This window comes from Psilocybe cubensis, chromosome 7 (genome assembly GCF_017499595.1).
Source record: "Psilocybe cubensis strain MGC-MH-2018 chromosome 7, whole genome shotgun sequence".
Taxonomy (NCBI): Eukaryota; Fungi; Basidiomycota; class Agaricomycetes; order Agaricales; family Agrocybaceae; genus Psilocybe; species Psilocybe cubensis.
In genome coordinates, this window is record NC_063005.1 from 1,084,407 (window position 1) to 1,097,847 (window position 13,441).

The 13,441-nt window shown below is 45.1% G+C and overlaps 4 protein-coding genes and 1 non-coding gene across 5 annotated transcripts; 4 read left to right on the forward strand and 1 right to left on the reverse strand.

Annotated features, from left to right (window-relative positions):
• Positions 1–1,830: 1,830 nt before the first annotated feature.
• On the forward strand, positions 1,831–3,312 carry JR316_0007878 (Thioredoxin domain-containing protein C13F5.05, mitochondrial; the record flags this gene model as incomplete). Its single annotated transcript, XM_047893600.1, has 7 exons — positions 1,831–1,968; positions 2,019–2,057; positions 2,112–2,228; positions 2,277–2,303; positions 2,352–2,498; positions 2,555–2,771; positions 2,834–3,312. 7 exons carry the CDS (start codon positions 1,831–1,833, stop codon positions 3,310–3,312), a joined length of 1,164 nt encoding a protein of 387 aa, XP_047746915.1.
• A 447-nt stretch (positions 3,313–3,759) lies between these two features.
• Positions 3,760–8,280, forward strand: JR316_0007879 (Peregrin; the record flags this gene model as incomplete). Its single annotated transcript, XM_047893601.1, has 17 exons — positions 3,760–3,889; positions 3,944–3,994; positions 4,045–4,098; positions 4,153–4,268; positions 4,324–4,456; positions 4,515–4,591; positions 4,645–4,812; positions 4,858–5,031; positions 5,080–5,418; positions 5,470–5,639; positions 5,692–5,836; positions 5,897–6,854; positions 6,908–7,630; positions 7,752–7,896; positions 7,948–7,994; positions 8,051–8,135; positions 8,184–8,280. The coding sequence occupies 17 exons, from the start codon at positions 3,760–3,762 to the stop codon at positions 8,278–8,280; spliced, it is 3,612 nt and encodes a 1,203-aa protein (XP_047746916.1).
• A 341-nt stretch (positions 8,281–8,621) lies between these two features.
• JR316_0007880 (uncharacterized protein) lies at positions 8,622–10,145 on the forward strand (the record flags this gene model as incomplete). Its single annotated transcript, XM_047893602.1, has 1 exon — positions 8,622–10,145. The coding sequence occupies one exon, from the start codon at positions 8,622–8,624 to the stop codon at positions 10,143–10,145; it is 1,524 nt and encodes a 507-aa protein (XP_047746917.1).
• Positions 10,146–12,152: 2,007 nt separating this feature from the next.
• JR316_0007881 (DNA-directed RNA polymerase II subunit rpb7) lies at positions 12,153–12,923 on the reverse strand (the record flags this gene model as incomplete). Its single annotated transcript, XM_047893603.1, has 5 exons — positions 12,153–12,200; positions 12,250–12,315; positions 12,364–12,516; positions 12,583–12,852; positions 12,912–12,923. The coding sequence occupies 5 exons, from the start codon at positions 12,921–12,923 to the stop codon at positions 12,153–12,155; spliced, it is 549 nt and encodes a 182-aa protein (XP_047746918.1).
• A 110-nt stretch (positions 12,924–13,033) lies between these two features.
• Positions 13,034–13,120, forward strand: JR316_0007882. The gene has a single exon. It is a non-coding gene; the product is annotated as a tRNA-Ile (tRNA).
• The last annotated feature ends 321 nt before the right edge of the window (positions 13,121–13,441 follow it).

Below are 13,441 nucleotides of genomic sequence, written 5' to 3' on the forward strand. Positions count from 1 at the left end.
AGTGACTCTTCCAAAAAAAACAAGGGCTTGCATTACTGACCAGTCATCGCCGCAGATCACGACAGCTCACATCATCGTATGTTTTGTGTTGATAATTGTAAAAACGGATTGTAAGGTTTATTTTCCACATATCCGATTGATTTACCCAACCTGGTATTGCGTTTTGTCAGTCACGCAAGATAAACCTATCGGTTACCCACATTGTTATGCCCAATGCACCACTTCAATATGCACAACGGCAATTTCTATGATTTGGATACCTTTCTTTGCTTTTGAAACAAGTAGGTCTGCCGCAGGGACATGATGTCTAATATATTCTCATTGTTCTGCGGTAGTTATTCTGGCCCTGACGGTCAAAAAATTCTTTGAAGACATTATTTCATGTTTCGAACGCACCGAAAATGGATTGTGGAAACTTCGTATTCGATTCGGGGTCGGCCGTTCAACAGTGTTGGCGATGGTTATGCGAGATGGTAAGTGCCCACCATCATTTCAGATATGTCATAATATGTGTTAATTCATTTTGGGGTCGCAGAGCTATTGTACTACTTCGGTGAGCTTTCTAACACTATTGTGGATTTGCTGCTGACGCACCTCATTTTTAAGTTTTTATGGGTGAGAAATGCAAGCATATTGCCTTCAAAACTTGTCGCTAATGAAAGACACCAGCCGTGTGTGTCGGAAATCTCATCCTCGATATTTTGGAACCAGAAAATTTCTTCTATGGTCTTGCAATTGGGAGGGCGCTTCAGTCAGCTGTTTGTTCTCGGTGTGTTGAGGTGTCCTAAAAATTGAATCGATACTGACTCGACGGACAAAGAATGCTGCTCAATTTGAGAGGAATGCTAGAAAGCCAGAAAATCCAAACACAATTCATCCCAACCACTTGCCACGGTACGCTTTTACAGCTCTCCTCTGCATCACTTCCACAGTCTGGCTTTCTGGATGGAGAAGACATCGCGGAGTGTAGACGAGAAGAGAGATACTGAACGGACGGTGCTTGCCAATGACTAGCTTTGTATCAATATTGACTTATTACCTGCGCACGGGATGTATTTTTACCATTATTATCTTGCTTTTGAGAATAAATACAAGTCCTTTTAATAGAACCCTTGGAGTGAGCCCGGATTTCGGAAGAATATACATATATTTTAGATTTACTCTCAGAGTAACAAGCAATTTGACGAACCGGAGGACGGTAATAATCTTCGAGGTACCTTCCGACTCCCGAGACAATGTCGAGTCTATTTCCACGTGCGGACCTTGGTGAGAAAGAGCGGCAAAGATTGACAGGAAATGATCCTAAGCCATTGAATGTCCATATCTTCGGACCCGCTGCCTTCTGGGACTAATGTTGAGAATAAGTTGAGGGACGAGTATATGCGTGGTAAAATGCCAGTACATTGGTTATCCCGCTTCATCTCAAAGGAACCGGCTAAAGATTGTCAGAAATATTGCCGTAGTTGCGAGAACCAGCACAAAGTTGCGCCGGATTAAGAAGACTGGCATATATACGACTTAAAATGCGTTCTTTTGCCTGGCGTTTTTCAGAAAAATCATGTCGTTTGGGCCATGTTTAAGCCTGATGATCTGGCTTATATTCTATCATTTGGGGATGTGAGATCAGATATTGACCTTGTATATGAAGAGGTTGAAGAAAGACCGGCACAAGAACCACATAACGTCGGGAAAGTGTTTTTGTAACAAGTGACACGGTGACCGCCATCAGGACACGTCAGTGCATTCGGTGGAATCCTCCATAAATACCATGTTCAATATCGCAAGATCTCTTTCCACAGTCCTCCTTGAGAGAAGATAGACCCTACAGCCATGATATTGGCCACCCAGCTCATTGCTCTCACCACCCTTGCCCTGACCCCTTCATTGGTGTCTGCGGGCTTGTTCCCGAAAGATTCACTTGTGAAACCTTTGGATGCGAAGACATTCAAGCAAGCGATGAAGGCCAACGTAAGTCTGTTACCTAGAGTTGATTGAAGCAGAGCTGACACGTCCTTTAGCAAACGAGCTTGGTCGCGTTTGTGGCTCCTTGGTGTGGGGTAGGTATTTTTATGCATTTACATTAGAGCGTAAACTGAAGGCCAACTTTGTAGCACTGTCAGAAAATGGTGCCGGAGTACAGCAAGGCAGCTCTTGGACTCTATCCTCTTATTCCCACCTACGCCGTTAATTGCCATGCTGAGAAAAATAAGCGTCTTTGCGCAGAACAGGTGGGTGATATCCATTTCGGAGTGGACAGGTGCTGACCGAAGCTCTAGGGCGTTCAAGGCTTCCCCACCGTCAAGGTATGGTCTTTTTTCTTTAGCCGGAGCAGTTACTGACACTTAATACAGCTATTCCCGAGGGGAAATACACAGGCCCCCATTCTCTATGATGCGGAACGGACTGCTAGTGGTTTTTGGTACTTTGCTACCAGACGAGTTCCTAAAGCCTATGAGAAATTTTATTCAGTAGATGATATTCCGGGATGGGTTTCGAGTGTTCGTTTTATTTCCATCTAAATGCTAAAATGTATATTGATGAATTCCACCTACAGAACGTCAAGAAGCACCGCACCCTTCTTCTAACAAAGGATAAGAAGGTGCCGCTCTTATGGCAGGTGCTTGCCAACAAATATTCCCATACTGACCTTGTCTTTGCGTCACATCGTGACCGCAAAGGCAAGTCGTCAATTAAAATGGGTCTTGAGGATACGAAGGAAGGCAAGGTACTTATATACCCCGCTGGATCCACCACACCTATACGTTATACAGGTCCGTTTTACTTGTTATTGTCTGTGCCATTTCCAGCTTTCTAATTAGTTCACGCCAACTAGGTATCCTCAAACATGATTCATTGATCAAGTTCTTTGACTCTGTCTTGGATGGTACTGCCGAGTTGACCCAGATCATCGAGGAGGCCGAAGCAGAGGAATTCGTTCCTGATCCTGAAGAGCTAGAGATCGAAAGAAAGCAGGAAGCACAGAAGATTGCTCTTATGCATGGAGGATATACAGATCTTATTGACTTTGAAAAAGCAATGTTGGAAGGCGGGGCCAATTACCATGATACCCACGGATATGGCGCTATGATAGGTGGCATCCCCGAACACATGAAGAAGAAACAAGCAGAAAAGAAAGTTCCCCAGGAGCCCCTCGACAAACCAGAAACACCCAGCATTTCTGTTGGCGATGCTCCCATCACAACTCATCCTCCAACAGCCACCCCAGATGTCAAGGCACCGTCAGACGCCGATCAAGTTCCTCTTGGACAACGAGCTGCTGAAGCCACAGGGACAAGCAGGGATGAACTGTAATTTAGCTTAATATCATGCTTTATGACTTGGGTCTGTGGAATATACAATCAATATCATTATTATCACTTCTTGTTTGACCATGGAAAACGTATACGTAGTTCATTTGATATTCTATCTCTGAGTCGAGAGCCTGAAGGATTTCTTTGTGACACGCGTCTCATAGGCGCGTCAGTCCTCTCTGTTTCAGAGTCACCACGTGGTCTTTGTCACGCAAGTGTCAACCTGATTTCCATTGGACGCAACTCTACTATGAGGGTTAGTCATCATCGCGTTCGACACTTCCTCTCCGCTGCTTCTCCATACACCTCAACGTATGGGTGATTAATCTTACGAAAAAGGCCTTGTTGAAGATTTTACTTGATATAAGATTGTTCGAGATTGTCTTCAACGATTGGACCATCGAGCAACCGTCGATAACTCACATATCTCGAACGGATTACTGGAATCATGGCTCGGGGACACCATCCTTCTACACCGGAGACAGTGGCTCTGCCTAAAGTCGAATTCGAAATCATACTCGATGAAAAATCTAAACAACCAAGTGGCAGTTTTTCCAAACAGGCTATATCTTTTGGATGTGAGTGGCCTAGTGCACCAGCTCCCCGGATTATGCTAATCATGAATACAACAGTTAACACCCACGCATACTTTACCAAACCGGAGCACTACATCAGGCATACAGGTAGCTATACCACTGCTATAAAAGTACTTCATAATGATACATTTTCACAGACCCATTGGAAAGTGACCTTTCGAAGACAGTTGAATATGATATGGATGAACAAGGTATATCGTCACTCCACCATCATGTTGTTGACTCCGTTTAACTACTTATATCAGACGAAGCTTGGTTGAACCTTGTAAATGCTGAGAGAAAGAAGAATGGTTTCGGTACCGTGTCATTGGAGGACTTCGAAATTATCATGGATCGATTGGAAAAAGAATGGTTTGACTTGGTAAGCTCTCACCTACTTCCGAATCAGCCCCTTTTTTGACTTCTGTGCACTACAGACAAAAAACATTCCCAAACCAGAGTTTGCTATGCCATCCGAAGACTCTACTTGCGCCATTTGCGACGATTCAGAGGGAGAAAACAGTAATGCTATTGTATTCTGTGACGGCTGTAATTTGGCTGTGCATCAAGGTGAGTTACGTTTTACTTCTGGATCTATCTCTCTGCCTTGACGCAAAATATAAATTAGATTGTTATGGAGTACCTTATATTCCCGAAGGACAGTGGCTTTGCAGGAAGTGTACAGTTTCGCCTGAAAACCCTGTGGTGTGTATGGCGATCTTTTTTATTTAAAATAATAATTTAATGCAAACCGTCAGAGTTGCTACTTGTGTCCAAACGAAGGTGGTGCATTTAAGCAAACAACGCATGGTGAATGGGTTCATTTGTTGTGTGCAATCTGGATACCGGAAACCCGAGTCGCGAACGAAGTCTTCATGGAGCCTGTAACTGGAGTGGAAAGGATTTCTAAACAACGATGGAAGCTGGTGAGTCATTATGGCATGCTTCATTCCACTTGCTAATGTTTGTAGAGGTGCAGCATATGTGAAGTTAGAGAAGGCGCGTGCATTCAATGCACTAAACCCTCATGTTTCGTGGCATTCCATGCCACATGCGCGCGGAAGGAAAAGCTGTTAATGCCAATGAAAAGCGCTCATGGCTCAGAGCCTGCGTCTTTGACCTGCTTTTGCGACAAACATTTGCCGGTATGTCTTTAATGTTTTATATTTTGCATTTGTCTCATGCATCCACAGCCGGAACAACAAGAAGTGCGTGCAACTGCTTTGGAGGGTGAGGAAAAACAAGATCGAGCGGGACAAAACACTTCGAAGGCCGCTAGAGCGTACGCCAAGACATACAAACCAGGGCCGCCATTGGTGCCTGCAATTATCGTAAAGCGCATCTTGATATACATCAAGCGGTTGAATATCAGAAAAAAGCAGGAGTTCTTACAACAGATGTGCCGATATTGGAGCTTAAAGCGCGAAGCTCGAAGAGGAGCTCCTTTATTGAAAAGATTACATTTGGAACCCTGGACTTCGACGGCAGCCACGAAAGTGCTCACCCAGGAAGAACGACTAATGCGTATCGACGTATGATTTCGCAGTCTATTCTTTGAGACTCATCTAATTAATGCATTCTAGCAACTTAAACGTCTACGACAAGATTTGATCAACGTTCGAGGTCTAACAGATCTTTGTCGCAAAAGGGAGATTCGCAAATACAGGCAAATGGAGGTTATCTATGACGTGCTAGCTCAGACCCTTTTCCCTTCACATCAGGCTATACGGGATGCATTTGAAGTTGTACAAGGGTAAAGCTTTTTTCCCTGTTATTATAGGTTGTTGGCTGACTACTTCTACTAGTCTCGACAAAGACGATTACTTCAAAAATCCAGTTTCGAAAAGTGATGTCCCGGATTACTATGAAATCATTAAACACCCCATGTGCTGGACAATCATTGACGCGAAGCTAGACCAGCACCAGTATTGGAACCTCGATGAATTTCGTGTGAGTTTCCATTTTCCCTCAATTACACAACGCCTACTTCTTCGACTAACTTCAGTGTAGCATGATTTGGAACTTGTGTCAGACAATGCACTACTATACAACCAACCCAAGACTGACTTTTACAACACCGCTAAGAAGACTAAGGAAAAGACGAGAGCAGTCCTGGACTCCCTGGAGTCCATTAGATACCATCACGATCCGTCATCTTGGGCGCATATGCCCCCGGAGCTCAAGCAAGAAGGCGAAGAAAATAACTCTGTACCACCTATTGGCGACCTTGAATCCCCGGTCAATGTTCTGGAACTCCTTATGACCTCAAATCCTATACGAGAAGATCTAAACATGGAAATGGAGACCGATCCTGTGACTTCGCTACTGAACTATGAGTTCGCGAGAGTCAAACCACCTCCACTTCATCCGCCTACACCTCCACCAGTTCCTCATGCCAGACCTCGTAAGACAAAGGCTAAGCGCGACAGGAAGGCTGAAGCGGAACGGGCCAAGGCCAATAAGGAAGCTCGCGAGGCTGCAGAGGCGGTGGGAGTAGCGGGATATCGGTCATCAGCCTCAGAGTTCGAGAAGCAGGAGGACCAGGAAAAACAGGCACAGGAGCGCTTGAGAAGAAGCCTGGCAAGAGAGGAAGTAAAGGATCTCCATGCAGTTTTAGATGCATCAGCTGGATTCCGCGCTCCGCGTACCAGAAATGCAAAGGCTATCGCGGCAGCATTTGAGGCTGAGGCTCATAGTTCAAGCTCGGCTTCAGGGCCTGTCCTACCATTGTACCCTTCGGAACAGGAGACATTATCGGAGAATAGCAAAGCGGAGAGATTAAAGAAGCGATCTTCCATCGTTTCAATCAGCCAGCCCTCCACGCCAATGCTCGTCGATCATGTCGACAACAGGGATTCTTTCAACATGTTCAACGCTGGTTGGATCTTACCTCCAGACCAGAAACGTGGTGGTAGGGTACCTACCGAGAGGCAAGCCCTACCTCCCCCGAAGAAGCGGCAGAAAACTGGTAAGCGTTGATCTAGTTACAATAATGCCGATGCTGATGTTACCTTTGTGTAGATCATGGAGGTTTAAGGCTGTCAATTGTTAGCACAGCACCTTCAGAAGGCCATGATCCCAATAGCACGAACACTGCGCCGTCGTCTTCTGTCCCTCCTGAAAGCAAGTACCATCCTGATCATTCCGTAGATATCATGGATATAGATGAGCAAAGGGGCGCAGGACCATCCGTTCATCGAAACATTGAGCCATCTAGCATATCTCGGGCAGGATCACATTTGGGTGATAATGAGGTGGACGGACCTCTCAATGTCGTTACTCAACCAAACGGGGTTGTTATCATTGAGAAACTTGACACACCTGCTATTCGTCGCGAGCGCAACATGCGTAGGAAGGCAGAAAAAAGGCGGCAAGCCGCCCTTGGCCCTGATGGAACGTCCATCTCTGCAGGAAGTAGTACTATCTCTGGAATCAAGCCATCTGCAGATCAACCAGAGGAAATCACTTCTGGTAATTTCTCTCTACGACCTCCCGCCTCCATGGAAGACGTCGAGGCTAACTCTGCGAAAGAAATTGTTCGTAATGGTGAAGACGATGACGAGTCTGAACTGAGTGAATTGAGCGATGACTCGGATGCCTCTGAATTTATTGATGGAGAGGATGCTCCTCCTCCTACGCCGCCGCCGCCTCCAGTACACGTTCCTCCTCCACCAGTTTTCAAGGGACGAAAACCTCGGCCAAGGAAAGCCCCTCGAATGGAGCAATACGAGGACGGGACTGTCGGTAAGTTTCGGTTGTTCTTTAGTTTGCCACAATCTGACATTTTTATCACGAAAGTTTGGGCCAAATCCGGTATGTTTAGAATTCGATTAACCAAAACCTGGCTCTGATGCGTTGGATTTAGACTCTTACCCATGGTGGCCTGCCGTAGTACACTCAGATACTAATTCAGAAGTCCCTGGTAATATTTTGCAAGCTCACAAGGAAAAGCGAATGAAAAGGAAGATAAAACTGTTCATAGTACAATATTATGACAAACAGGCGTCATGGTAAGCATTTGCTCCTCCTCAATTTGGTCAGTCACAATGAATTCGTTGTAGGCAAAGTGTTCCCAGGGATAAGCTTCAGCTTTTGGGCGAAGACAAAAGTGAGCAATATACCTCTGCCAGCATCAATGGTTATGAAATTGTCAATTTCGTCTAGATATCGATGAAGAGATGCTCTCATCTAATGCCAAGCAGAAGTGGAAGACTTCGGCCTCGAAGCAACAATGCCGAGAAGCTTATGAGTCAGTACTATGCTGCCTTTAGCCAGTCTCATTCTAACTCATTTTCAGGATGGCTCTGGCAGCGATTGACAACGATGGAAATCCTGCTCATCATGGCAGAACTCGACCTGGGACTAGCGGCGATACGAGTAATGCTGGGAAATAGAGATGCAAATTGTTTATGGCAACTTTGATGGCTATAATCACGATTATGCTTTCAATTTATATTATGTATTTCTTAACTATCTCTTGTATAATGTTTTGTTTGTTTCTGCACATTCTTTTTCACTCACAGAGAACTCGTCATCAAGAATTTTGGTGTGCCTTGAATGGGCTGGTCTTTTCACAAAGGTACTTATATGCACCAATTTTTCTACGAGTCTCAAAGGGGATGGCGTGAAAGGAAGCACCTACTGACTTAGTAGGCACCGGCCTCGTGTTGAGGCCTCCCTTTAACCGCAACCTTTGCCGCAGCATCCCCTCTTTCCTTCCAGTATACACACCACCATGCAAGCACCGAGTCGAACACCGGACCACAATTTGAACACTCGTCATATCAGAACTCAAGACAAAGTATGCCATCATTGGTTACAGGGTAAATGCAGGTTTGGATCGACCTGCAAGTTTCGCCATGGTCTCGAGGAAAAGGGGAGACAAAAGGTACTTGGGTGTATATCTATTCAACGTCCTAGAATTAACAATTATACACGAAAGACATCAAACCAAGCCTCTATCGCAGATGTAGGGAAAGTGGTACCAGGAAATTTACCCCTGAATCAGTTAGTGGTCCTTGATAAGGAAGATTTAGCTCATCAAGCCTTCAGTAGGGGGCCGTTAAGCAAGGATTTGAACGTCCGTGACAGAAGCGCTCGCGATTCTCCTCAGCATATTCAAAGTAGCAATTCAAATCTTCCGTCGTTTGTTCCTGGTATACGGAATGCGCAACCCCGTAGCACCAATGTCGACACCAAACTATGTTGGGACTGGAAAAGTGGAAAATGCTCAAGAGGCGAGAGGTGTCGTTTCAGCCATGTAGATCCTTTGAATGTCGAGCGGACAGCAAATCAGGCTCAGGAGATACAGATTCGTAGAGAACAGGATGCGAAAGTCGTCGAACGATACCCTATATTGGATTCCAGCCTGGTATCCTTCGGTGCTGGATTGAACATTCTGAAAATCGTTGCAGGCTTCGACTTATGCACCATGAGAGTGAAAAACCTTCCCATGGATGCCAGAACGGAGGAAATTGAAGATATTTTTCTTCAACAGGGAATATCAAAATCGGATTTCTTCGTTCGGCAAGTTAAGGTCGAATTGGACAAACGGGAAGCGACTGTACTGATCAGCTCAGAATATGGGACTACTCTTACACCGGGTCTTGAGGGCATCCCATTCCGCAATGAATATTTGTCGTTCACATTGGATAACAATACAATCGGCACCAGCATGGATACCACGACACACAGTGCCCCTTTCGTGATTGTTTCATGGAAAATTCCTTCCGATACGATAGTTGCTGGGTATCATAGCATGGAGCAAGCGCAGACCATGTCACAAAAATTGAATATGACGACATGGAAAGGCCGTCAGATTCGCGCTGTGATGAACGAGCGACCACAAGGGGTCGCTGGGTTGAGAAGTTTTAATCCAGCTTCCGTCAAACTCATGAACCTTCCGATTACTGGGTCTGTCCCACCCGATTTCCATCAATTCACGGGTACAATGGACCATAAATTACTGAAGTCATCCTCATTCAATATTGAGGAATCCCACGCAAGAATCAAAGAGCTTCTTGGCGAATTACCTGGTGTCCTAAAACATTCCTATGAAGTCATAAACGTTGGCACCACAGACACATCTGGCGAAGCCAAAGTCAAAGTGCATTTCGAGGAATGGGAAGATGCAAAAAATGCCCACACCACAATTAGCGAGTTAGAATGTGGGCTGCATAAGCCCACCTTTAAGCCATGGTTGCCCCCCAAACCTCTGCGATATACAATCAAGATCCCTGCGCAGCAATATGAAGCGTAGAAGAGGCAGTGGGATGAAATATCGACGGCCAAAGTTGGAAGGGATGCGTATGTGCATGTCAAACTTGGAAACCGTGGGGACGTTTTCATAAGAGTTCTGGGCCAGGATAAAAAAGCGGTTGGACAACTCAAAGTCAGAGTGGAGAGTATGGTATCTGGAGAAAGGCTTCCACCGGAATATTGGCATCCTTCGTGGATGACTCACAGCGCAAGACCCTTCTTCAGTCGCGTTTTCAATGATAAAAAGGTGTATATTCGCACTGATTTCAAATCTCGGACTCTTAGAGTGTATGGAGAGCCACATCTAATCGCAGAAGTCTGCCCAATGATCAAAGAAGAAGTGGACCGTTTGAGCCAGCGAGAAACCACCAGGTCTTTGAACCGTGCCTCTGTCGGTTTTTTCGTTAGAGAGGGATTGGGAAAATTGGTCGAGCTTTTGGGAGAAGACAATGTTGTCTTGAATCTTGCATCAAGGCCTTGTTGCATTACAGTCAAAGGAGGAGAGGAAGCATATCATCATCTCAAGAGGATGCTTGACGAATGTAACAAGGCTGGCAGATCATTCAGCTGCACTGCCAATGCCGAAGAAAGAAAGGAAGCTTGTCCTATCTGTACAGATGAAGTAACCCATCCTGAGCAATTAGCGTGCGGCCACATGTACTGCGCTGGGTGTATGAAACACTTTCTAACTTCTGCAATTGATGCCAAAACATTCCCCCTTGTGTGTATGGGCAACAATGCCACATGCAACGTCCCTTTTCCGATCCCTTTCATGCAAAGATTTCTGCCCGAGGGCACTTTCCGTGCCCTCGTTGAGGCTGCCCTGGTTCATCATCTCGATCAACACCCACAAGAGTGGAGATATTGCACCACACCTGATTGCAAACAAATATATCGTCGGCGTTCTATGCAGGCTGCCTTACAGTGCCCCTCTTGTTTTTCAACCATATGCCCGGCGTGTGATAAAGAAGCTCACGAAGGGATGACCTGCGAAGAACGAAGGATTCTCAAAGATCCGGCTGAACAACAACGATTGACCGAGGAGTTGGCGAAGGAATTCGGGTATAAAAACTGTCCCCAATGCGATGTCTTGATAGAAAAAACGGAAGGTTGCAACCATATGACATGCAAATGCGGAGCACATATCTGTTGGAGTTGTATGGCGGTTTCTGATGACAGAGGACCTTTCAACGGAAATACGATTTATGTTCATATGAATACTGTGCATGGAAACATCTACGATCAGGCCCCAGTTGGCATTGATTTGGGTGATGTACAAAACCGTCAGTTTGTAGCGGAACAAGCGGACGAACTCGCTAGGATTGAACGAGAGCGAATAGCTGCACAACAAGGAGCAAGAGGCCAATGGAGATTTCAGGATCATGATGCAGCTGGCTTCCATATTGCTCATGCTGGACCAGCACAACCACAACTGCAGAACGTCCACAACAGACTGGATCAAAACGAACGCATGAGATTAGTCGAGGAAAACCGCAGGAGATTGGTTGAGGAGGAAAATCGCAGGCGTCAACAATTGGCAGAGGCAGAAGCTCGCCGGCATAGGATTGCATTCGAACAGAGGATAACACGTCAACGAATGGAGAATGAAGAACTTTTGGCTAGGGCGAGAGCAGTACAACAACGACGAGACGCGGAAGACAGATCTTGGGGGTGTGTACTTATGTGAAAAGCTGATTGACGCAGAACGGTATGCAATGTGCGGTGCCGTAGATGGAATATACACAGACAGCACACAGTTTGTGACACCTTCACCTTATGACACGATTTTCGACCTAGGCTAAAAATGATATAAATGTTGTACAATTATGCGAAGACAAAATGCACGTAAGAACTAAGGCGCGCTTATGTCCCATAGAATCTCTTGGTATAGAAGGCTTTCAATGTATGAGTCAGTTTGTAAAAATTGACATCAGAAGGGTGCTGACACACCTAACAGCCCATAAACATTAACGAAGTATGAGTAAAACGAATCAAGCATGGGAACCCATTAGTCGATGACCCCAAGATGATCCTCCTTTATCGTTCCAATGGCAAACTTGGATGCATTGTTTATTCGTTCTGGTGAATAAAAAAGAATCACGTACAATTTCCGTCGCGTCAACACGCGTGCCAACAATCTTTAGCCGTATTTTTGTGTTCTTTTCAATGATCTGAGTAACATAAGTTAAAAACGAAAACTAGTCAATGGTAAAAGGTACCTGATCCTCAGATGCAAAGGAAGGAGGATTTGAATTGGGATCAAATTTCATATCCGGAAGAATAAGCTGGAAAGGAGAGCTGTAAGCAAAGACCTCGAAGGACGCCAACGGTGTATACTTGATGAGATACAAAGACCGTGAGCGGTCCAACATCTGCAAAAAATCCCATCTGATCCCTAGATTAATACTGTATTTACAAAGCAGCAGAAAAAGACCCACTTTGTTGACATTATTCACGACACCATCGACAACTTCGCCTTTGAAAGGTTTGAAGACAATTGCTCGGTATCTCGTGATAAATTCTGCCTGCCCACTCCCACTGAGAACCATACCCTTCCCTATATCCAGAACTGAGACCACAGCAATGATATATCCGAACTGGCCTGAGCATGTGCCTTCTACATCTGAGTACAGCTTGTTTTCTAGAAAGCTCAGCATTCGTGGCCCAAAGTATGATGGGTGGAGAAGAATGGTATGTGTTAGCTCTTTCTGTCGTTGTAAGAAATCAGATACAGCAAGGAGCCAACGTAGCGGGCTACCACACTTACTATGAAAAACATGGTGGGGTTATTTCGAGAAGAACAGAGGATGTTTATGCAAAACAGTGAACCGTACCTACGAATTCACGTGACATTAAGATTATATATTATTAATTTTGTACATTATCGTAGGCCGACTAGCTCAGTTGGTTAGAGCGTCGTGCTAATACCGCTTACGTAATACGCGAAGGTCTTGGGTTCGACCCCCACGTTGGCCAATAATTTTGAAACTTTTGGCAGAGGTGTGTTGTTTGATTTCATCTTTGCCAATGCCAATAATTGTCTTTTTACATATGGTTTTTTTTGGGCTCAAATTTTTGAACTGAAAAATAGTGATATACTGTTTTCTGTCAAACCAAAATATATACAAACAATTACATCCCTGAATCCTGAGTCCTCAGACGTCATTCGCCTAACACCTGATATGAATCCCGCAATATCTCTTGATGAAGAAGTGCGATTGTACAACACAAACGCGGAGAGAGAGAAATATACGACGTTGGCTACCTTGTTCGGCATTATCACTGCCCTCGATTATC